This window comes from Pipistrellus hanaki (assembly GCF_964339955.1).
Source record: "Pipistrellus hanaki genome assembly, chromosome: 2".
NCBI classification, from domain to species: Eukaryota; Metazoa; Chordata; class Mammalia; order Chiroptera; family Vespertilionidae; genus Pipistrellus; species Pipistrellus hanaki.
This window is the reverse complement of record NC_140504.1, coordinates 107267545-107290772: the sequence shown is the minus strand read 5'-3', so window position 1 is coordinate 107290772 and position 23228 is coordinate 107267545. Positions and strand designations below refer to the sequence as shown.

The 23228-nt window shown below is 38.6% G+C and overlaps 1 protein-coding gene across 1 annotated transcript in view; it reads right to left on the bottom strand.

Annotated features, from left to right (window-relative positions):
- Nucleotides 1-2211: 2211 nt before the first annotated feature.
- The window catches only part of GCC2 (GRIP and coiled-coil domain containing 2), an 84811-nt gene continuing 63794 nt past the window's right edge, over nucleotides 2212-23228 (bottom strand). Inside the window, exons 17-23 of the mRNA XM_084872419.1 lie at nucleotides 18685-18806; nucleotides 14118-14294; nucleotides 11386-11603; nucleotides 9408-9602; nucleotides 7994-8133; nucleotides 5189-5390; nucleotides 2212-3776 (exon numbers count right to left, since the gene is read on the bottom strand). Coding sequence (XP_084728545.1) covers nucleotides 3706-3776; nucleotides 5189-5390; nucleotides 7994-8133; nucleotides 9408-9602; nucleotides 11386-11603; nucleotides 14118-14294; nucleotides 18685-18806 — 1125 coding nt within the window. The 3' untranslated portion in view covers nucleotides 2212-3705. The remainder of the gene's footprint in view (nucleotides 3777-5188; nucleotides 5391-7993; nucleotides 8134-9407; nucleotides 9603-11385; nucleotides 11604-14117; nucleotides 14295-18684; nucleotides 18807-23228) is intronic.

The window sequence follows — 23228 nt, the reverse complement described above, 5'->3', positions numbered from 1 at the left end:
TAATTTTCTCTACATCCAGACTGCCCATTCCATCATTGGGTCAAGATTTCCTTTGTAAACTGCATGCACAAATAACTTTTTCCTGAGAAATAGCAGTTATGTTTAAGAATCCTGCAGGAATGTGCTCTGCAGCCCCAGGTGCTCCTGATTTACACATAGGTGAACTCCTCCCACCCAAGATCTTTGATCAGGTCAATCCAGTCGTTTGGGCTGACAGAACCCTAGTAGATCTATTGGATCAACTGCTGACAGAATTTGACTGGGAATTATTTACAGATGGGAGCAGATTCATGGAGGATGGCAATGATAAACCGTGTGTGTGGTAGTCACCATATACAAGGTAATAGGAGCCCACGTCCTTGCTGTAGGAACTTCAGCACAAAAGGCTGTACTGATAGCCTCACCAGAGTCTTAGATTTATCACAGGGAAAGAATGTTAACATATACACCCACTTCATGGTAGTCCATGACCATGGCCCTATATAAAAAGAAAGAGGGCTCTTAACTTTGGGGAATAAGGACATCAAACATGCAAGAGATTTAAAGGTTGCTAGAGGCAGTGAATCTACCAAATCAAGTTGCCATAATATATTACCCAGGACACCAGAACAGTTCCAAAACAAGCCAGGGAACCAAACTGCCAATAAAACAGTAAGACAAGCCACCCAAGACTGACACTTCTTGGGACTTTAAGTCCCCAACTGGATTTGTCAGAATTCAAACCACATTACACAGAATAAGATGAGAAATGGGCCAGTGAATAGGGATACTCTTAACACTGACCCTAATTCTATATGGAAGATCAACACTCATGGTATAACCTTACTCCCTAAAGTTCTAGTATATCTCATCCTCAAACATCTACATGAAGGGACCTGCTGTGGAAGGGATGCTTTAATGGACCTCATTAGACATCATTTGAAGGGCCCTCATTTACAAAGGGCATTCAGAAGATTATCCAAGCTTGTCAGATATGCACCCAAAACAGATGAGAGAAAATCATCAATTAGCTGCCTCCTGCACCCCCCCCACTGGGGATGTGCCCACAACCAAGGTACATGCCCTTGACTGGAATCGAACCTGGGAACCCTTCAGTCCGCAGACCAATGCTCTATTCACTGAGCCAAACCGATTTCGGCAAGACTACATCCTTTGACAGCAGGAAGAAACTACAGAAGATAAGACTTTTATCTATTACCCTTGTAAGGTTATACGGGTCCAGAGTTTTGAAGGGGATATTTATCATAGCCAGGGAGCACAGGGGAGTCTCTCCTAAAAGGCACAGGGAGAGGTTCTTACACTGAGCATGCAAAAAGCTAAAAAGATTAATATAATAGATAGGGCCCAACCACACCAAAAGCTAGCACAATAATTAGACAGAAAAACGCCCTCCCCTCCCTATCCCTGTAAGAACTACAGGCTTGAGCAGGAAAGGAAGATGGTTTTTGAGAAGGGAGCCTACCATTCTCCAGGTCATGCCACCTGAATAAAACTCTTCCCTTTTATACCAGCACCTATCTCATGAGTTTGGCGTTTGTTGCTGCAGGCAGCTTAACTTGTGTTTCATTACCATATGTGTACTTTTTTTGTGTATGCTGTGCCATTCACCCAGTACCAAAATTGTGCCTTTATGGAAAACATTACACTCCTCAATACTATATATTTCTAGCTACACAATCAACTAATGTGAGGTGTAAAAAATATAATTCTTGATCTTATATTGCTTGGAGTGTAAGCAAAACTCATTATATAGAAAAGATGCCTTAATCACAGAGAAGCTGGAATCTGAGGTGCCCACAGAAAGGCTGAGCAGGGCTCGCAGTTTAAGGTGTAAGATGGTTGTCAGACATGCAGGCACCTTGGTCTACACATCACATACCACAAGGTTGGCCTCGTTCTCTCAAGCACCCGATAGTCTATGTCCAAACTGTCTATTAGGATGGTCATTAAGGACTTTGCAATTCTAACTCATAAACTAATTTAAAACCAAAGAGACAGTGTCTAAAAGAAAGAGTAAGCAAAAAAACAAATGTATAAACATATTTAATAGGAACATTAAAATAATCACTACATTTCCTCTCATTGCTAAAATCATGAGAATATTTCTTTTGTAATCAAACTAATTTTTTAATCAGAAAAAAGTATTTTTGTTATATTCATAAGCAGAAACTATATTTCAAAACAAGTGCGTAGACGTAAAAAAGACTAGACTTAAAGAGAAAGTGGGATTTATTTAAATACTATTAAAGTTTCATTGTATGCTGTTGGCATACTTATATTCACAGTATATAAAGTAAAAAAAAAGTAATCTTTTAAAGTCAGCTCTGAAATAGATGCATTTTTTTAAAAATACATTCACTAGTTAGTTCTGTTCTAAAACAGGAGGGAAGATAGATATATAAGATATTTTTAAAAGAACAAACTCAACAAGTCAGCATCACATTTCAGTTAAATTAAATTGGAAGCCAATGTTCTGAGTAACCAAAGTGCAAGTCAGTTCACCAGCTGAGAGTGAAAATTAGAATATAAATTAAAAAGCTTAAGAGAGACCTTCATAGAACACACAGTAACGAATATTAAAAATAGAATTCTCAAACTTATGATTTAAGAACACAATGTTTTTGTAGTCAATAAAATATATTCAGAGGCATAAAAAAGCAAGTCATAACACCATCTAGAGTTATTAAGAAGAACTGTGGATCTCTAAAATGTCTCTCTGAAATCCTTCTAATGGAAAACTTACAGAATAACATTATCTGCTGAAACATGGGAAACACCAGTTTTATATTTTGATAAAATGCTGAGTAATACAGTAATTGTTCTGATATTTTTATTTGGGGACATGGAGAAAATTCTCAAAATAGACTTATGGCTTAGAAGTAGTTGAGCTGTAACCAGAGCCTAGAGAGACACCATGAAATCAGCCCAAGGTGAGGTGGTGGTTCCATCTACTCACATTCAGCATTACACCAGCTAATAAAGGGCTTTGATAACTCAGTAAGTTTTGATATAACTTACGTTAGAGGGCAAAAACCCAGTTAATTTAAAGTAACTACATAAATTGTATTTTACGTTAGTCTCATAATTAACTGTAATATATCTAACATATAGTCCCTCCTTTAATAAACAAATCAACTTTACCAATAAAGCATTTTCCTTCATGTTCTAATTAACAAATTTCTTTAACAATTTATAGCTAATTACAATCTACCAGCCCGACCTTGCAATAAATATTCGTGTAATATTATTTTAAAAGACTAAATTCCAGTTGATATGGTACCAAAATGTCACTTAATTTTAACATTCACAGTACTGCTCAGAAATAGGCAAGCCTGAGGTTCTAGAGAATGGAGTGAGTTCTTGGTGCTTCTACTTGGCAGCATGCGTGAGTGATCACAGAATCAAAGAGCTGTGGACTGGTATCAACAGTGTAGGCTATTGTACTTTTACTTCAAGCTGAGACTTTTAAATACAGGATACAGTGGTGGGCAAATGTAGGCTTTTAACTGTGAAACACAGTTTATTCTTGTATATTTATTTGTATTACAACTATAAACCTACTTTTGCCCATCCCTGTATATGTGCACACATATGTTCAAACACGTGTGGATATGGATATACACACACATTTTGATGAAAGAATATGTGAACCATTTTTGCCAAATGGATTCTATTTGGTTAATAAAGAATGTTCTTTCCATCCATCTATCTAAGTCCAGACCAGCTATGCAGATAGGATGCCCATCCGGAGGAACGGGAAGCATTTTCTTCTTCACCTGTGGGGAGTTAAAAAAAAAAGTATTAATCTTCTCATATCATACTTTAATGTTACTAATCTTTCTGTACTTGAACTTTCAGTATTTATAATTTTTGTCTTTCTCTATTAGATAATTAGAGGTTGGTTGGCCAGCCCTCCCCTCTATTGAGGTAAGGTGATGATCAGGGGCAAGGGGTGTGATGGGGGGTTAGGAAAGAGCGGGCAGGGGGAGGGGCTGCAGGAGGTTGGCCACCCAGCCCCATCCCCTATTGGGAAGGGGTGTGTGTGTGATCAGGGGCAGGCTGGGCATGGGGAGGGGCTGTGGGCCTATCGTGGTGGGGCGGGCTGATGGGGGGTACCCACAGCTGGCCGGGGTGTGTGTGTGTGGGGGAAGGAGGCATTTGGCCAGCAGGTCCGGCTCTCGATTGGGGTGGGAGAGTCTGATAAGGGGCAGATCGGCAATGGGGAGGAGGCTCGAGGTTGGCTGCCAGTCCCACCCCATGATTGGGTTGGTTTGCTGGCCACAGTGGGTGTCACAGCGACCAGTTGTTAGGTCGTTATGACTGTTACAGTAGCTGCCTATATATATATATATATATATATATATATATATATATATATATATAGAGAGAGAGAGAGAGAGAGAGAGAGAGAGAGATAGAGATATATAGATATAGATATATATAGATATAGATATAACAGGCAGCAACCAGCAGCTCATAACACTTGCTTAGGGTGCAAGTTGGGCCCTTAATAGGTGTTTATCATAAGGATTTTAATGTCACTTATCAGAATTGGATAACCTTATTCCCTAAACTAATGCTTCTCAAATATTTGTGGCCTAAACCCACAGGAAAAAAGAAGAAGAAAAAAAAAGGACATTTTATGTTAGGAACCGTCAGTCAGAAAAATAACCAACATCCATAAATATAACTAGAGAGTTTCAAGAAATAATTCTTACTCTTACTAAATTCAATGTATTCTGATGTGTCTTTTTCCCCCCTCAAATCCTCACCTGAGAACATGTTCATTTTAGAGAGGAAGAAAGAGGGAGAGAGAGAGAAACATCAATAAACAACATTTAGCCAAAACCAGTTTGGCTCAGTGGTAGAGCGTCGGTCTGTGGACTGAAAGGTCCCGGGTTCGATTCGGGTTAAGTCATGTACCTTGGTTGCGGGCACATCCCCGGTAGGGGGTATGCAAGAGACAGCTGGTTGATGTTTCTCTCTCATTGATGTTTCTAGCTCTCTATCTCTCTCCCTCTCTGTAAAAAATCAATAAAAAATATATATATATTAAAAAACATTTAAAAATTATAATTTTAAGTCATAGTGTTAAGAAAAAGATTTTAAGTATACACACAAAGACTCAACCACAAGACAATATTTAGAGTAAGTCATAAAACAAGTTTTAAGACTTTGCTTCACCTACCTTGAGCAATTGCAGCAAGTTTTCCCTTTTCTTCAGGGCTGAGCTGTAACATTGTGTCTATGACAGGAAGAAGCCTTTCTCTTTCACTACCTGGTTTTAGGAAAATGAACTGTAGCAAGACATTCTTCAAGTACTCCAGGTTAGCTACAGACTTCTCTCGCTCTTGATTTCTTTCCAATCTTCTAATTTCATTTTTGAGAAGCTGGTATTAGAGAAATGACTTAAAAGTGGGTTTTAGGAGCTTCTGGTTAAACATGGCAGATTGAACACATGCATTTTTCTTCTCTCCCCCCTGACATGCCCCCAAAATGACAATAATGGAGAGCCGAGGAAAAGAGAAAAATGTAGATGAGAAATATGAAGAAAGTCCCAGAAAAGTGGGAGAGATGAAGCATCAGTGACCCAATACAAATACTGACCAAGTACCAGAGACAAAGAGGAGAGAATGGATCCCACAGGAACACAGAGAATCTTCTGCCTCAGAAGTACAGGTTACCATGGGAACTGAGGACTACATAAAGTCTATATAGGTTAGTACCAGGATGTTCCCTTTACTTGCATACTCTCTATAGAAACTAAGCCAAGAGGGCTCAGGGTTTTGGGTTGCCAAAAACATTGTAAGGAGTGCAAGCCAGAAGTCTAAGAACAGGGGCTGAGTGAACATTTGTATCCACCACCAATATCTCTCCCTGCCCTGCTCCCAGAACTGCAGCAGTTAAGATGCACACAGTGAAATTATGTTTTCATGATGACCAGCATTTCACCAAAAATAAAGTCAAGTTTAGGATAGAATGAAAATTCTAGAATACAAGATAATCTAAAATATAAGGAAAATGGAGCAAAGGATATGAAGAAGATGGTAGAATGTTAGTCTTTGAGGAAGATTTCTGAGTTGAAACAAACAAACAAAAATATATATATTTTTTTGATTATCATTTTATAGGCTAGTCCAAAAAGTTAGCCAGCTATGTTCCATTTTAGAAAAGTGACAATAAGGTCTAAGAAATCATATGAGAATTTGTATTTGTGGAAGTAAAATATAAATAGTCACTTAGGTTCATGGGATAGTGATTTGCTAGATGTGATAATATTTTGACTTAGTGGGAAAATTTTTTTTTTATAGAGATGCATACTAAAATATTTGCTGATGGGATGTCATAATTTTTTATTTATTATTATTTTTTAAAATATATTTTATTGATTTTTTACAGAGAGGAAGAGAGAGGGATAGAGAGTTAGAAACATCGATGAGAGAGAAACATCGATCAGCTGCCTCTTGCACACCCCCTACTGGGTATGTGCCCGCAACCAAGGTACATGCCCTTGATCAGAATTGAACCCAGGACCTTTCAGTCCGCAGGCCGATGCTCTATCCACTGAGCCAAACCGGTTTCGGCTGTCATAATATTTTTAACCTGAGGCCTGGTGCTCTGGTGGGGACCTTCAGCCTGGCCTGTTCCCTCTTGAAATTCAGCACCCCTCAGGGGATGTGGGAGATTGGTTTCGGCCTGATCCCCACAGGCCAGGCTGAGGAACCCCACTGGTGCACAAATTCCTGCACCAGGCCTCCAGTATGCATATAAGATCTTTGGTTGATCTCTTCCTACCCTCCCCCATTTCCTCTGAGATTCATGGGTCTGTTCCATGTTTCTATGTCTGTGCATTGAGTGTCTGCCCCCTGGTGGTCAGTGTGCATCATAGCTACCAGTAAATGGTCATACATTTTAGCTTTTTATATATATATATATAGATGTGCTGCTAAAACTGAATAACTTGGCATTAAAAAAGTTATTTTGACAAAGACAAAACTGGTGGCCCCGCATGGCACAGGCAGAAGTACATGCTTCTTGGAAAGCCAGGGGTTTAAATTTTGCACCACAATTTATCAACTTCAGGTGTTCTCTTAGTTATTTTGTTAGAAAGGACAAGGGTCTCAAGGTCTGGTGGTTCTCACTAAATGCTATTCTTGCTAAATGTTAAAAATCCAGGGTCTGGCTCATGAGAACTACTCACCAGGTATTATGACTATTTTTAGAGAGTCTATATACCATTGAGCTAGGGTGGAATATACAATTTGTGTAATCCTCAACTGCTCCACAATATAACTTATTCCTACGCATTTCTGGTGTCTTTAAAGAAGGAAAAGCTCCCCATGCTATTTTACCATCTGTGGAAAGTAGTTTAGTGCCATAAACAGCAGAATAATCCAAATAAGAAATGCTCCATGGTTTACCTTTAAAATACCCATTTAAGCCAAAACCGGTTTGGCTCAGTGGATAGAGCGTCGGCCTGCGGACTGAAAGGTCCCAGGTTCGATTCTGGTCAAGGGCATGTACCTTGGTTGTGGGCATATCCCCAGTAGGGAGTGTTCAAGAGGCAGCTGGTTGATGTTTCTCTCTCATCGATGTTTCTAGCTTTCTATCCCTCTCTCTTCCTCTCTGTAAAAACTCAATTAAAAAAAAAAAAAAAAGGTGGTTACATACTACTTAATAAATGAAAAAAGTCTGGGGGATTTAAAAAAAAAATACCCATTTAAGTTTTATTTAATACATGTAGAATAATGACTTGTGAACATATGTCTACATTCTAAATCTATTACGTTTCGTAGAAAAAGTAGAAATTAAAATAGTATTTATATAATAGACATAAAAGCAATTAATATTTCTTGATATGGGAATGTAATACCATCAGGAATCAAGATGTTATGGATACACCTGATCTGTGAGTTTTTAAACTTAGATAAGTGTGTGTAGAGGGCCAAGAAACCCAAATTGCATTTTCTTGTCGGCAGTTTTTAACCCTTACCTTAATTTGCTCCATAAGGATTGCATTGGTTGCTTCCGTTTCCCGAAGCAGGCCATTTAAGTGATCGGCACTTTTTGTGGTGGAACTGAGCTTTTGCACCAATTCTTCTTTGGTAAGTTCAACATGCCACAAAGGAGGCTCTGTAAGATGTTGTTCCAGTAATTAATTTTCAAAATCAAGATTACAAATGAAGATTCTAAATAAGAGAAATATCTTAGTACAGATATTTTGCCCTGTAATATTATATAGGTCCATTTTCTTTGCCATTACTCTAATCATCATAGCACAGTTAAAAACTTACATGTTAAATGTAACAAAGACAATCTCTGTTGTAAGGCATTTAATATAATTATATATAAGTTCTATGGGCCCCAATTCTGCAATTTGTTAGGCTTTTGTTTATAAATCATTTTATTAGTTTTATCACTCAACCTCCTCTATTTTTTAAAATTTTTTTTATTTATATTTTATTGATTTTTTACAGAGAGGAAGGGAGAGAGCCAGAGAGCCAAAAACGTCGATGAGAAACATCGACCAGCTGCCTCCTGCACACCCCCTACCAGGGATGTGCCTGCAACCAATGTACATACCTTTGACTGGAATAGAACCTGGGACCTTTCAGTCCGCAGACTGACGCTCTACCACTGAGCCAAACCGGTTTCGGCTCAACCTCCTCTATTAATGTTCTAAGAGCTTGTGTCATTTTACTTATAAATGAAGTAGTAACATTTACTGATCACTCATATCATGGTGCCTCAAGAATTTTATGAGGTGGAGTAGTTATTATTCAAATTTTACAAAAGATGAAACAAGCTTAGAGTTAACAAATAATTTTGGCAAAATCACAAAGCCAAGTCTGATTCTGGGGTCTAGTGCCACTCTATAGTGACACTTCCATCTCACTACTATTAACTTCACTTAAGGAACAATAAGTACAGCTTCCACCCACATCATAATCAATGACTGTGGATTTCCAAGGACTCCAGGTCCCGAAACTTCAGAAAGATAACAGATTCCCCCTGAATTGTGAATCTTAGTTAGTTTGCATTATACGTAAGAAAAATATACCACAACTTCACTATATGGAAGAAGGCAAATTTAGCACTACTGCTTTTTCGAGAGGAATAAAATTATTTCTCAGAATGGTGAGAGAATATAATACTTTCTAATACTACCTTAGAACTTCCAGCTATCTATTTCTGGCTCAAGCTTAGGCAGAACTAATTTTAATTAAGCCATTTTTTTTCCTTCCTTCATCCTGCAGGAAAGTTTTCCATTTGAAAAGGGATGGAACACTGAAAGAAATAAATTTTATTGGAGTAGATAAAAAAAAAAAGCATTTGTAATTTAGAGTAATATTGATTAGACAAGACAGTGAAATTAAATAAAAACATACTTAAACAGAAAAACATACCAAGTTTAGTTTGGGGAGAATTAAGAAGCTGCTCTAAAGACTGCGTGTGAGGGCCAGTGGAAGATACAGACTCCGTATCAGCAGTCTCCATCCCTTCTCCTTCCTCCCGGGTTATACAATGCATGTCAAGTAGTGGGAGGTCTGTGTTTCTCCTTTCTCGAAGGTTCTTCACTGGTTGGTGGAAGGAAGCTGGGCCTATTTTTTTTAAAGGGGAGGTAAGAGAGTGCTCAAAACTGATAAATTCAGCATTAACAGAGATATACAATAAAATTAAAATGATCCTAGGAATGTCAGATGATATGGTAAGGAATTTGAATAAATAGAATAAAAATAAATGATGTATAAAAAATAATTTCTAAAACAGTCCTAAAAACTGAACTTGTAACCACTTACGTCATTTCAGCAGAAGGTATAAATTACTATTAGTTGGATATGATAAAGTATTAGATAACACAAAGCTCACAATATAGAGACCTCAACATTGGTAGAAATTCTAAAACTAGATTCCAGCTGTTTTTGAGGATGAGGTATTTCAGCTGACTGTAAACTTTCTGACACAACAGACTTGCTGACATATGCTTAGCAAACGTTCTTGTTGATCATGCCCTCTACTGATTCCTACCATTGTCTGCTCAGTGTTCAGGCAAGAAGAACCTAGAGTTCAGGACAGGGAACTAATCAGCACTAATTCACAGGCACTAATTCTCCTGCTTGCTAGTAGTGAACACTTGCATAGAAACGTAAGGTTGGTAAGACACTTTCAAACACATCACTTTATCGATCCCAAGAAACCTGAAGTTCAGGGAAAGTAAATGACTTTGCTCAGAGCTGGGTCAGAGACCAGAATTCTAACCTAGGTTTTTTAACTTCAAATTTCACTCATTTCCCATTCCATGAAGTTGCCTCCCATTTTCTTTTTTTTTTTTTTAATATATCTTTGTTGATATATTTCAGAGAAGAACGGAAAGGGAGAGAGAGATAGAAACATTAATGATGAGAGAGAACTATTGATCAGCTGCTTCCTGCATGCCCCCACTGGGGATTGAGCCCACAACCGGGACAAGTGCCCTGACTAGGAATCGAACTGTGACTTCCTGGTTCATAGGACAACGACCAACCACTGAGACATGCTGGCTTGGCTGCCTCATATTTTCTTTCAAATATTAGCCCTCTGGCTACATTTGTTGAGGCATTTTCCTGGATTTCTGATATTTTCCTAACTGCTTATTCTATTGCTGGTTCCTAGACTACAATCTCTTATGCAACCCGTGTTTCCCTGGCTGATTACTTTCTGTGCTGATTCTTGGCATATGTTAAATTTTCTTAAATTTCTTCAAAGTTGGTTTCTGACCCAGATGAGTGACTAATAACTGATGGCATTTTTCCATGGCAAACAGTGTTAAGTATGAAGCTGATACTTAATACTAAAATGTAGCCTCATCTGGGCTGACATATTTCCCTTTCTTCCAGAAAGTAGACTGATACTGGGTGTGGCTGAACTAAAACTCCAACTAATCAGAAACTTGAGAGGGAAGAGCTGACCAACCAATCCTGTAAGTTCAGTGCTACTCGAGTGTTTCCAAGCCTCTTGGTCTCTTAATATTTCTAATTAAAAAATACATACATTTTGATGACTAACAGTGAAAAACACCAAACAGACCCAGTGAATATTTGAATCTGGCAGGTCATGAGACTGACACAGTATGTTGGAGTCAGAGAAAGGAAATACTATCTTACATGGAGGCTGAAAAATACATGGAAATCAGCATTCTCTGGTTACATAAGTTGGTTTAAATACAATCTAGAATGGTTCCAATATCTTTTCTGTGAGCAAATCCAAAATTCATTAATCACAGAATCAACACTGGCTGTCATCTAGTACATTTTCTATTTTCTTAAGAATTTGTGAAGAATGTATTTGAGTGACATAAATACACGAGAACATGAATGACGATGGTTTCCATGTGTACATACATACTTTTTGTGGTCGATTCACTCTTAAGCTGGAAAAGCTGAGTTTCCACCTTGGAAAGCTGTTGCTGCAAAGTTTCTATTGTCTTTCTGTGCTCTTCCTGCAAGTGCCTCACTTGATCTCGGAAGCTGCTGCGAAGGACCTCATTCTGGGATGTCAGGTGACTCACTGCCTGTGCATGCTCAGACTTCATCATCATGTTCTCTGATTGTATTGAACATAACCTGAAGGGTGAGAGGCACGTAATTTATCTGAGACCTTTCAACTTAAGATGCTGACTCAGCCTTTCCTAACTGGGCCTTGCAAGAGAATTAGCCCTGAGATAGGAATGAACTTCTCTCATATGCATCTAAGATGGAACTAGGGGTGTAACAATCTGGGGAGAAATGACACTGGCTGTCATCTAGTTCAAATCCTAGTCTGTATTCCATAGTTCAGAAAGGAACCTTGGTTGAGAAACTATGTTGTATGGCTTAGATGAGAAACTTTCTTCATAGTTTAGCAGAAAAAAGCACTACATTTAGGACATAAATATTATACTTTTAATTAGTGCACTTTGGGTAGCTCATATAAATACAGGATTAATATATCTTTTTTTGATTATCCCAAAAAACACACAAAAAGAACACTCTTTTGATTCATAAGGAAAGCCTTAAAGGAAAGCATCCCCTTCTGAGTGAATTAACATGACACTGAAACACAAAGACTTAGCTTACTATAACGGCTTCTGAATTTCACTGCACTTCAGAACCACTCAAAAATACAGACAACTGGTTCTCTTCCTCCAGCCACTGAATCAGAATATCCAAAGGTAATCCTAGAATCCTAGAAGATGCCAACTTTTAGCAGTTATCTATGTGATTTTTTTATGTAGTCAGACTGATACTAGTAAGGGACCTACTATTTGGAAACTACTATTTTTAATAGCTTAGTTGTAGTATTGATTTCTATGTTTAACTTTGATAAAACAAAACTTTTTTTTTTTAACAAAAAGAATCCACAAGTACACTACCATAAAAATTCAAACAATACTGAAGCAATTATAGGAAATAGTTAACCCCCCCTCTTTATTCACTTACCCCCACAATGTAAAACCCCAACTCCAGGGGTAAAATTCATTAATGGTCTAGCATGTAGCTTTCCAAAATCTCTTTTGTATGTGTTACACATATGGATACCACATAAGGTTTTAAAACAAGATTTAGTTGCTAAAGGGGGACATATGAAATAACAAATCATGCTTCATGAGGATACTTTTAATATATACTATTAAAGAATGATAGTATATATGCTACCCCTTAACCCTGCATTTTCCCTGCATTTTGTTTAATATGTATCAAGGAAGTAAAGAAAGAACCATTAGCTATCACAATATTTTCCTAAGGTAGATAAATGCTGCATTTTAGAACTAGGGTTTTCAGGTTGTGTCAGTGATACTTCTAAATTTGCTTGTTTGAGAAAGGTAGAAATTTAAGCCACACCTGATACAGGAACAACTGTGATGATGAAAGTCCTCTGTTCTTATCCCAGCTGTTACTAGGGTGTTTATATTAATTGGGTCCCTATTTACTCCTCTACCATTTAAAAAAATCTCATAAAATATGAATATTAAAATGTTTAAAAAAGAGAATATATAAAGAAAAAGCTATTTCTTTAGGCTAGGGCACAGATAACACAATATCATTAGAGGGAGAGAGACATTGATTTGTGATTCCACTTATTCATGCATTCATTGGTTGCCTCTTTTATGTGCCATGACTAGGGATCGGACACACAACCTTGATGTATTGGGTTAATATATCAACTGAACTACTTGGCTATGTCAATAATATCATTAGTTTTTCATATTTTGGGGAAAGACACCTATATATATATATATCTCAAAATGCTATGAACACTGTCCAGCACTTAGAAAAGTGACTGCTCAAAAAAATTTATGGAATGATCGAATTACTTCAGAGGCATCACTTGCACTCTGTCTTATCAATGTAGTTAGCAATAACTTTTCTAAAGTAAAGAATAAGTGTTGGAAATTTCTAAAGTAAACATCAAGTATATACATCATTATATATAAACTAATCTCATGGTAAACACTGGTGATAGTTAAAAAATTGGTAGATCTTTCCTAAAACTTTTGATTTATGAAATTAACATACATAAATCACACTGTTAAAAGATTAAAAAGCCAAAAAAATGAAGTGCTTTAACTTTTAAGATTAGTACACAACTGGGCATGTATTATAAACACATCTGAGATATATTAAGTATCTTTATGAAAGACACTCATGAAGAATCCTTTTCCTCAATCTAGGATACAACTAATATTACCACTCAATTTCTTTATGACAAGAATTCAAAGTTCCTTCTTCACAATAATCGACTTATTCTGCCAATACTCCTACTGTCTATTTATACTGATCAACAAAAGTAACAAGTTGAAGACAGAGCTGCAAAGGTAGGTTAAATATTCTTTTTAGTTGGCAGCTATTTGTTTACATGTCTTCCTTTAAAAAGAAAGAAATTTGACACATGGTCAGCAAGGTAGCGTTTTTTTTTTTTTTTTAGGGAACATTCTCGCCATAAAGGCCATAGGAAATTCAGAGTATTGGATGACTAGTTTCTCTTAAACAAGCTAAGAACAAAAATAATCAAAAGGGAGAGTTTTAAGATAGAAACTTAAAAGGCAGGAATATTTTACTGCCTGGTACAAACACTGTTAGTGCTGTTAGCAACCTTACTTTTCCCGGAGTTCTGCCTCTTTAGACACCGTTTCCTGCAGCATCTTGTTGTGCCTTTCTAGCAGAGTATCATGTTCAGACTGTAATGTTTGAAGTTCAGACACACTGATCTGTAAATTATTTTGGGTATCTTGTAATTTGATCTTTAGTTGGTCAATCATCATTTCCAGGTGTTCTCTAAAATAAACAGAAATAAACAGTTTAAACTATTTTTGAAAAAGGAGAACATGATTAAAAATTTTACTTTTACTCTTTCAATGTCAGACTCCTGCTATTATGGATGATTCTAAAGTAAACATAATAATCAGAAGAATTCAGAGACTAGGGTTAAATATAATGCAAAAGACATGATCAGATTTTAGATCTCAGGCACTTCAGGTTTAAACTTTTAAGTTTCATATTCAAAAGGGGAGACCATTACAAGGCATTAAAATAACCTATTTTATGTTGTAGGACTATGCCATTAATTTAAAAAGAAAAAAATCACACAGTTCTAAGCTAATCATTATGAGAATGGTAGATGGTAGATGGTAGATTAGACCAAGTTATAGTTAAACAAGTCCTTGGAGAAAAAACAAGGATTTGTTTTTATTTGGAGAAAGTCCCTGGAGAATTGGACTTTGTAGCTAGATCTCGAATTCTAACCGGTAATTCTGCCACAATTACTGAAGTACACTATATTGATTAGTTTCTTTTCTTTTTTGAAAGTAATGTATAAGAAAGTAAAAGGCGTCAGTCCCCTCATCCTCTGCTGCCACTATCCTCTGCCAGTGCTCCAGAGCCACTCGCCACTCAGCAGCCACTTGACACTCAGGACAGTGGTCTCGGGTGGGGGTCAGGGAGGGGGAGTGAGGCTGGCAGTCTTGCTCTGCGCAGCAGCTCCATGGGATTGGTGTGAGGCATCTTGTGCTCTGAGGACATTCCCACTGCTGCATTGAGAGAACCCATCTTCCATGGACTGGGAATTCCTGGAGAGCCGTGTTTGTGAACAGCTGGCAATAATTTCCTAAGACCCAACTCTTCATTTTCCTTTGTGTTGCATTTTGGAACATCTAGAAAGCATGAACATGAACAGCGTTAGTATGAAGAGTATGACTGCCATTTCCTCGATGAAGCCTTTACTGCCAAGGACATTCTGGACCAAAAAATTAATGCAGACTCTTCTTCTGATGATAAGGATGCTTCTAAGTTGTGGACTTGGGAGACATTCAAAAGAAACATCTGAGATGGCTAAAACCTCCGGTCACCCCGTTATGCAGTCAAATGCAATGACAAGAGAACCATAGTGAAGACTCTAGCCACCATCTGGATGGGATTTGACTGTGCCAGCAAGACTGAAATATAGTTGGTGCAGAGTATTGGGGTGTTTCCAGACAGGATCATCTATGAAAACCCTTGTAAACAAGTGTCTCAGATAATTAGCCAAATATGGAGTCCAAATGATGACTTTCGATAGCGAAGTAGAGCTGATGAAGGTTGCCAGGGCACATCCAAAGGCAAAGCTGGTTTGTGGATTGCCACTAATGACTCTCAAGTGGTCTGTCATCTCAGTGTTAAATTTGGTGTCACTCTCCAGACCAGCAAGCTTCTTTGGAATGGACCAAGGAGCTAAACATTGATGTCATCGGTGTGGGCAATTGCTGTACTGACCCTGAGACCTTTGGGTAGGCCATTTCTAATGCCCACTGTGTCTTTGATATGAGGGCTGAGGTCTGTTTCAACAAGTATCTGCTGGATATTGGTGGTGGCTTTCCTGAATCTGAGAATGCAAAGCTTAAGTTTGAGGAGATCACCAGTGTAATGTTTGTTTTATGTGAATTTTTATTCAATTCTCAAACATGCTATGAGAGCACCCCTAAGCTGCCAGGCAAGCATTTGTAGCTTATGTATTGGCAGAACCAGCCCAAGGCTTAGTGTTGTTACCTGTTTTACAATAAAGTACCTTGGAAATTAGGCATTGGAAAAAGAAAAAGTAGAAGGAACATATAACATTCATATTAAAAGAATGTGAACCCCAAATTCTGGTACAATTAAAAAGTGTTCAAGTCTTGCCAAAACCGGTTTGGCTCAGCGGTAGAGCGTCCCAGGTTCGATTCCGATCAAGGGCATGTATGTTGGTTGCGGGCACATCCCTTGTAGGGGGTGTGCAAGGGGCAGCTGGTCGATGTTTCGCTCTCATCGATGTTTCTAGCTCTCTATCTCTCTCCCTTTCTCTCTGTGAAAAATCAATTAAAAAAAAAAAAAGTGTTCAAGTCTTGGAAATGGTGACATTTTTATATTGTGCAAATATTCAACTTTAGCTTTGAGATGAGCTATTGATAGAGAAAATATCTCATCATTTTCATCCTATAGTTGCTATTTTTTTTAAAGCACTTAAAATTTTTTTTTTTAATAAATTGGATTTTTATTTTAAAAAAAAATAAATCTCTATTGTTCAGGTTATTACATATATTCCTCTTCCTCCCCCCATAGCTCTTCTCCACCTGATTCCCCACCCTATCCCCATGCCCTTACCCACCCTGTCACTGTCTTCATCCATAAGTGTAAGATTTTTGTCCAATCTCTTCCCACACCCCTCACACTTCCTTTTCCCTGAGAATTGTCAGTCCACTCCCTTTCTATGCCCCTGATTCTATTATATTCACCAGTTTATTCTATTCATCAGATTTTTTATTCACTTGTTGATAGACATGTATTTATTCTTCATAATTTTTATCTTTACTTTTTCTTCTTCTTCCTCTTCTTAAAGAATACCTTTCAGCATTTCATATAATAGTGGTTTGGTATTGATGAACTCCTTTAGCTTTTTCTTGTCTGTGAAGCTCTTTATCTCACCTTCAGTTCTAAATGAGAGCTTTTCTGGGTAGAGTAATCTTGGTTGTAGGTTCTTAACGTTCATCACTTTGCATATTTCTTGCCACTCCCGTCTGGCCTGCATAGTTTCTGTTGAGAAATCAGCTGATAGTCGTATGGATACTCCCTTGTATGTAATTAACTGTTTTTCTCTTACTGCTTTCAAGATTCTGTCTTTGTCTTTTGCCCTTGGCATTTTAATTATGATGTGTCTTAGTGTGGTCCTCTTTGGATTCCTCTTTTTTGGGGTTCTCTGTGCTTCCTGGACTTGTAAGTCTATTTCTTTCACCAGGTAGGGAAAGTTTTCTGTCATTATTTCTTCTAATAGGTTTTTAATATTTTGCTCTCTCTCTTCTTCTGACACTCCAATAATTTGGATGTTGATACGCTTAAAGTTGTCCCATAGGCTCCTTACACTATCTTCGTATTTTTGGATTCTTTTTCTTTTTTTGGATGGGTGTTTTTTGTTTCCTCATGTTTCAAATCTTTGGTTTGATTCTTGGGGTCCTTTGATCTACTGTTGAATTTCTGTACATTCTTTATTTCAGACAGTGTATGCTTAATATCTGACTTTTTAATTTTATTTAAAAATATATATTTTTAATTGAATTTTTACAGAGAGGGAGGGAGAGGGAGAGAGTTAGAATCATCAATGAGAAACATCAATGAGCTGCCTCCTGCACACCCCTACTGAGTACATGCCCTTGACCGGAATCAAACCTGGGACCCTTCTGTCCGCAGGCTGGCACTCTATCCACTGAGCCAAACCAGTTAGGGCCTATAGTTGCTATTTTTTAATAGACACCTAAACAAAAATTAATATAAGCAAAAACATAGAAATACTGTAGGATATTTAGTCCTACTTGGAACAGTAAAAGTCAGATGTGAAACTGCTTTAGCACTGGATAAAAAGAAAATACACATGCTGTAGAATGCCCTATCGTTTATTCATAGTATATTTTAAAATAATTTACAAAAGTATGCTAGATTTAAAAAAGTATTAAACAATACACTATTGAAACAGTTACTTTTTAAAAAAAATATATTTTATTGATTTTTTACAGAGAGGAGGAGAGAGGAATAGAGAGCTAGAAACGTCGATGAAGAGAGAAACATCGACCAGCTGCCTCTTGCACACCCCCTATCGGGGATGTGCCTGCAACCAGTGTACATGCCCTTGACCGGAATCGAACCTGGGACCTTTCAGTCCGCAGACTGACGCTCTACCACTGAGTCAAACCGGTTTCGGCTGAAACAGTTATTGATGGTCATAAACTTAAATCCAATTCCAAACCAAAAACTTAGTACTTAATTTAAAACTTGTGAAATAAGTAAAAATTTCAGAAACTTCTGTTTAGCATAATTAATGGAGAATAAGAATATCATGGAAACTTTTTTATTGCCGTATTCCTAAACTTTCAAAATTGGGAAACTTATAATGTAACTTTGTCTGTGTTTCCACTATGACCAGATTCTACTACAAGGTGAAAATATTATGTCTGCTTTTCAAAGCTTGTAGCCTGGTTTCATTGTTTACTTTACACATATTTTTGAGTTCATAATAGTGCCTTTCACAGTGGCCTTTCCTGCTGCTGTCTGGAACACAGTGAAACCAACACCTTTCTCATTGATCCCAGTAAAAAAAAAAATCAAAGTAGGATTGTCAACCTACTGGGTGGAAAATCCTGCATGTTCCCTATAATTCAGACTTTACCTTTCTTGTTTAGCTTCCTCAGTTTCACCCTGAGATGCAGATTTATTTTTCTGTTGTTTTAGAACATTATGAACTCGGACTTTATAGCTTTCAAATTCAGAGGTTACAGCAGCTTGTTCCACCTATAATATTTAAAAGAGAAAAAATTTCAATTGCATTTTCTTTAAAAAGAAAAAAATATATACACATATATATCCTACCTAACAAAAGAGTAATATGCAAATTAAATATCACCCCGTACACCAACAAGCCACACCCACCAGCCACACCCACCAACCAATCAGAGCAACTATGCAAATAAACACAACCAAGATGGCTATAGCCACAGAGAACAGGAGGGAGGCTTGGATTTCCCTGGCAATGAAGGAAGCCAAGCTTTCTACCTGCCCTTGCCAGCCTAAGTCTCCACTCAAGGGTACAAAGTGTCAATTATAGAAAGTAAACAAATCCAAACAGAAATGGCAGCAGCCATGGAGCTGGAAAGAGCAGGAGGTTAGGTTTCCCCTGGCAATGGAAGAGGCAAATCTTTCCACACACCTGGCAGGCCCAGGCCTCCACTCCAGGCTACAAAGTTTCAATTATAGAAGATATATAAACTCCAACAGAAATGACGGCCAGCCATGGATCGAGCAGGAGGCTTGGCTCCACTTCAGGCTATAAAGTTTCAAATGTAGAAGGTAAATAAATTCCATATACCAGGGCCTCCGTTTGGATTGCCAAGGGGTGTGGCTGGCCTGCAAACCACCATAGACTCATCGCTCAGGCCACCCCAACACTGCAAGGGAACCCCCATCCTGATCTGGGACATCTTTCAGGGCAAACCAACTGGCACCCACCTGTGTACCTCTATCTATCTACCTAATAAAAGAGTAATATGCAGATTGACCATCACTCCAACACAATATGGCTGCCCCTATATGGTCAAAGATTTTGCCAGTATGTGGACACAAGATGGCAACCACAAGATGGCTAGCAGGGGAGGGCAGATGGGAGGCACCAGGCCTTCAAGGAAGGGCAGTTGAGAGGGACCAGGCCTGCAAGGGAGGCCAGTTGGAGGCAATCAACCCTGAAGGGGAGGGCAATTAGGGGTGACCAGGCTGGCAGAGGAGGGAAGTTGGGGGCAAACAGGCTGGCAGGGAAGCAGTTAGACATCAATCAAGCTGGCATGGGAGTGGTTAGGGGGTAATCAGGCTGGCAGGCAGAAGTGGTTAGGGGCAATCAGGAACGCAGGCAGGTGAGCAGTGGGGAGCCAGCAGTCCTGGATTGTGAGAAGATGTCTGAATGCAGGCTGCATGGGGCCCTTCAGGACAATTACTACACAAGGCCACTCTACCAATTCTAGGAGTCATAGTAGCTCTACTTAATACATAGAAACAAACACAGGGAAGCAGCCAAAATGTGTAAACAAAGAAACGTGTCACAAATGAAAGAAATTGAATCAAGCAAACTACTAGACATAGGGTTCAAAATCATGGTTATAAGGTTTCTCAAGGATCTTCATGGGACTTAGTGAGATTTTTGAGGATCTTAGTGTGAATGTCAAAGACATGGAAAAGGACCAGTCAGAAATTAAGTACACACTAACTGAAATAAAGAATAATTTACAGGGATTCAATGGTAGAGTAGAGGAGTACAAGAATCAAATAAACAATGTGAAATATGAGAAAGCAAAAACATCCAATCAGAAGAGCAAAAAGAAAAAAAAAATCCAAAAATATGGAGATAGTTTAAGAAGCCTCTGGCACAAGCATACCATTTGCATCATGGGGGTGCCAGAAGGAGAAGTTAGCAAGATATTAAAAACAAATTTGAAGAAATAATGACAGAAAACTTTCCCTACCCAGTGAAAGGAATAGACTTACAAGTCCAGGAAGTGTGGAGAGTCCCAAACAAGGGGAACTTCAAGAGTCCCACATCAAGACACATCAAAATTAAAATGCCAATGGTTAAAGACAAAGAGATAATCTTAAAAGCAGCAAGAGAAAAACAGTTAGTTACTTACAGGGGAGCATCCATACAACTGGCAGCTAGTTTCTCAACAGAAACTTTGCAAGGCTAGAAGGGAGTGGCAAGAAATATTCAAAGTGATGATAACAAGGACCTACAACCAAGATTATTCTACCCAGAAAAGCTTTCATTTAGAACTGAAGGTCAGATAAAGAGCTTTACAGACAAGAAAAAACTAAATGAGTTCATCATCACCAAACCAGTATTACATGAAATGCTGAAAGGTATTCTTTAAGAAGAGGAAGAAAAAGAAAAAAAGAAGAAAAAAAAGATAAAAAACATGAACAACAAAATGGCAATAAATATACAACTGAATCTATAAATTAATAAAAGTGAACAAGATATTTAATGAACAAAATGAACTGATTAATAAAATAGAACCAGAGGCATGAAACTCGGAACAAACCGATGAATTTCAGAGGGAAGAGGGGGAAGGATTGGGGTAAGACATTAACCAAAGATCTTACCTGTGGACACAGACAGTAGGGTAGTGAGGGCCTGGGGCTGGGTGGGAACCAGGTAAAGGGGGCATGGAGGGAAAGAGGGGACATTAGTAATACTTTCAACAATAAAGAATAATAATAATAATGATAAAGACATTAGATTGAAATAAAAATAAAAAACACTGCCTAGCCCTGGCCTAACATCTCAAGGTTATGGGTTCAATCCCAGTCAGGGCAAATATAAGAAAATCAACCACTGAATGAATAAATAAGTGGAACAACAATTGATGTTTCTCCCCTTCCCTGTCTCTCTCCCCCCCCCCCCAAGCCAAGTCTACAAAGGGGTCCCTCATGCAAATTGCACATCAGGGAAAAACTTGCCCTGAACCAACTACCTCTACACTGAACTATCTGCCTGCATGTGCTCCTGCCACCTGAGCTAGCCTATCTTATGAGAGTTCCTGGAATCCCATTCTAACCAATTGGACTAGTCCACCTGAAAAGAGGAACAGCTCTCTTCTGACCAATTAGGAATTGCCTTTAGACCAATCAATGATCTGGAGTCCTCATTTGCATGAGGCTTGACTAATTAGGAACAAGGGGCAGGAAATCCTTTCTATATAAGTCAGCTCCTCTCTGGCTCTGAGACCACACTTTTCCATTCCACTGAAGAGTGCATTTCACTGTCTAAGCTGAACCATTAAAAATGCCTCATTGGAACAGAGTGGACCAGACCAGCACAGGGCAAAGCAGACCAGCGAGGAGCAGAACAGAGCTGCCTAGCAGAAGATAGGCTTGGCCAACTATTGCCTGTTCCCAGGAATGCCTTCATAGCCTTGCTGTTTTACAGCAGTACTGCTATTACAGTCATGCTGTATCATAACTGAACTATTTGCACTGAATAAAGTTTCCTTCTTCACTGCACCCCAAAGTGATGATTCTTGTTGGTGTGGAATTGGCACTAATGACAATGTGCTGACACCTGGTAGAATAATTTACTATCTATAAATTTTATAATGGCACTACTTGCCTTTGGAAATTTAGAAAGATTTTCATGTATGGTGTGTCCTCTTTGTATAAATACAAGAAAAGCAGAGATTAAAAGTGGTGGCAGAGTCAACAGATGCTCCACAGACATGCTCGTAGGACCAATGTGAAATTATAATTATAATACAAAAAAACCTATCCTAAATAATCAACTGAAGACTAGCTGGAGGGAACCCTGATAACCAAGGACAGAAAGTGGAGACCACATAGAGAGTGGAAGGGCAGAGGTGGGAAAGGGCTGGTCAGACTGCAACAGACAGTAGCTGATGCTACAAAGGAATATCTCAGCTGCAGGGGGTTGCCCTCTGGGATCTAAACCCCAAGTTGGGCTACCAACAGAGGACCAAAACTGAGAAAGGTGACCACATAAAAACTGGCTGTGAAAAACAGCAGGGGTGCTGTCTGCTAGGGAGAGATGGTTGGAAATGCAGGTACCTTCTCAAAGGGTCTAAGCACAGAATTTCATGTGCACCCACTCACCTTGGATTCTGGTAGAGGGAGGGCAGAGTAGATTGGAGCTGTGTGATTAGAAGCCAGGGTTGGGGGCTCTGGGGTTAGAGCTCTGGAGGGCACACACTCCGGTTTCTTGTGCTGAGTGATCCCCCTCAAAATGCAGAGGACATCTTCTTGAAGTAGACATTTGCTTACAGGCAGTTTTTTCCCTGGGAGAAAGACAGCTGACCCACCCTATTGACTCCTTTGCCTCAGCATGTGGAGTTTCTGAGAACAATTAAGAGACTGAGAATAGCCGAGACTGGTTTGGCTCAATGGATAGAGCGTCGGCTTGGGGACTGAAGGGTCCCGGGTTCGATTCCGGTCAAGGGCATGCACCTTGGTTGCGGGCAAATCCCCAGTAGGGGGTGTGCAAGAGGCAGCTGATCGATGACTCTCTCTCATCGATGTTTCTAACTCTCTTTCTCCTTTCCTCTCTGTACAAAATCAATAAAATAAAAAATAAAAAAATAAAAAAAAAAAGAGACTGAGAATAACATTTCACTTCTAGGCAATTGCCCCACTATTTTGGAAAAACTGTTGCCCCACCTGTGG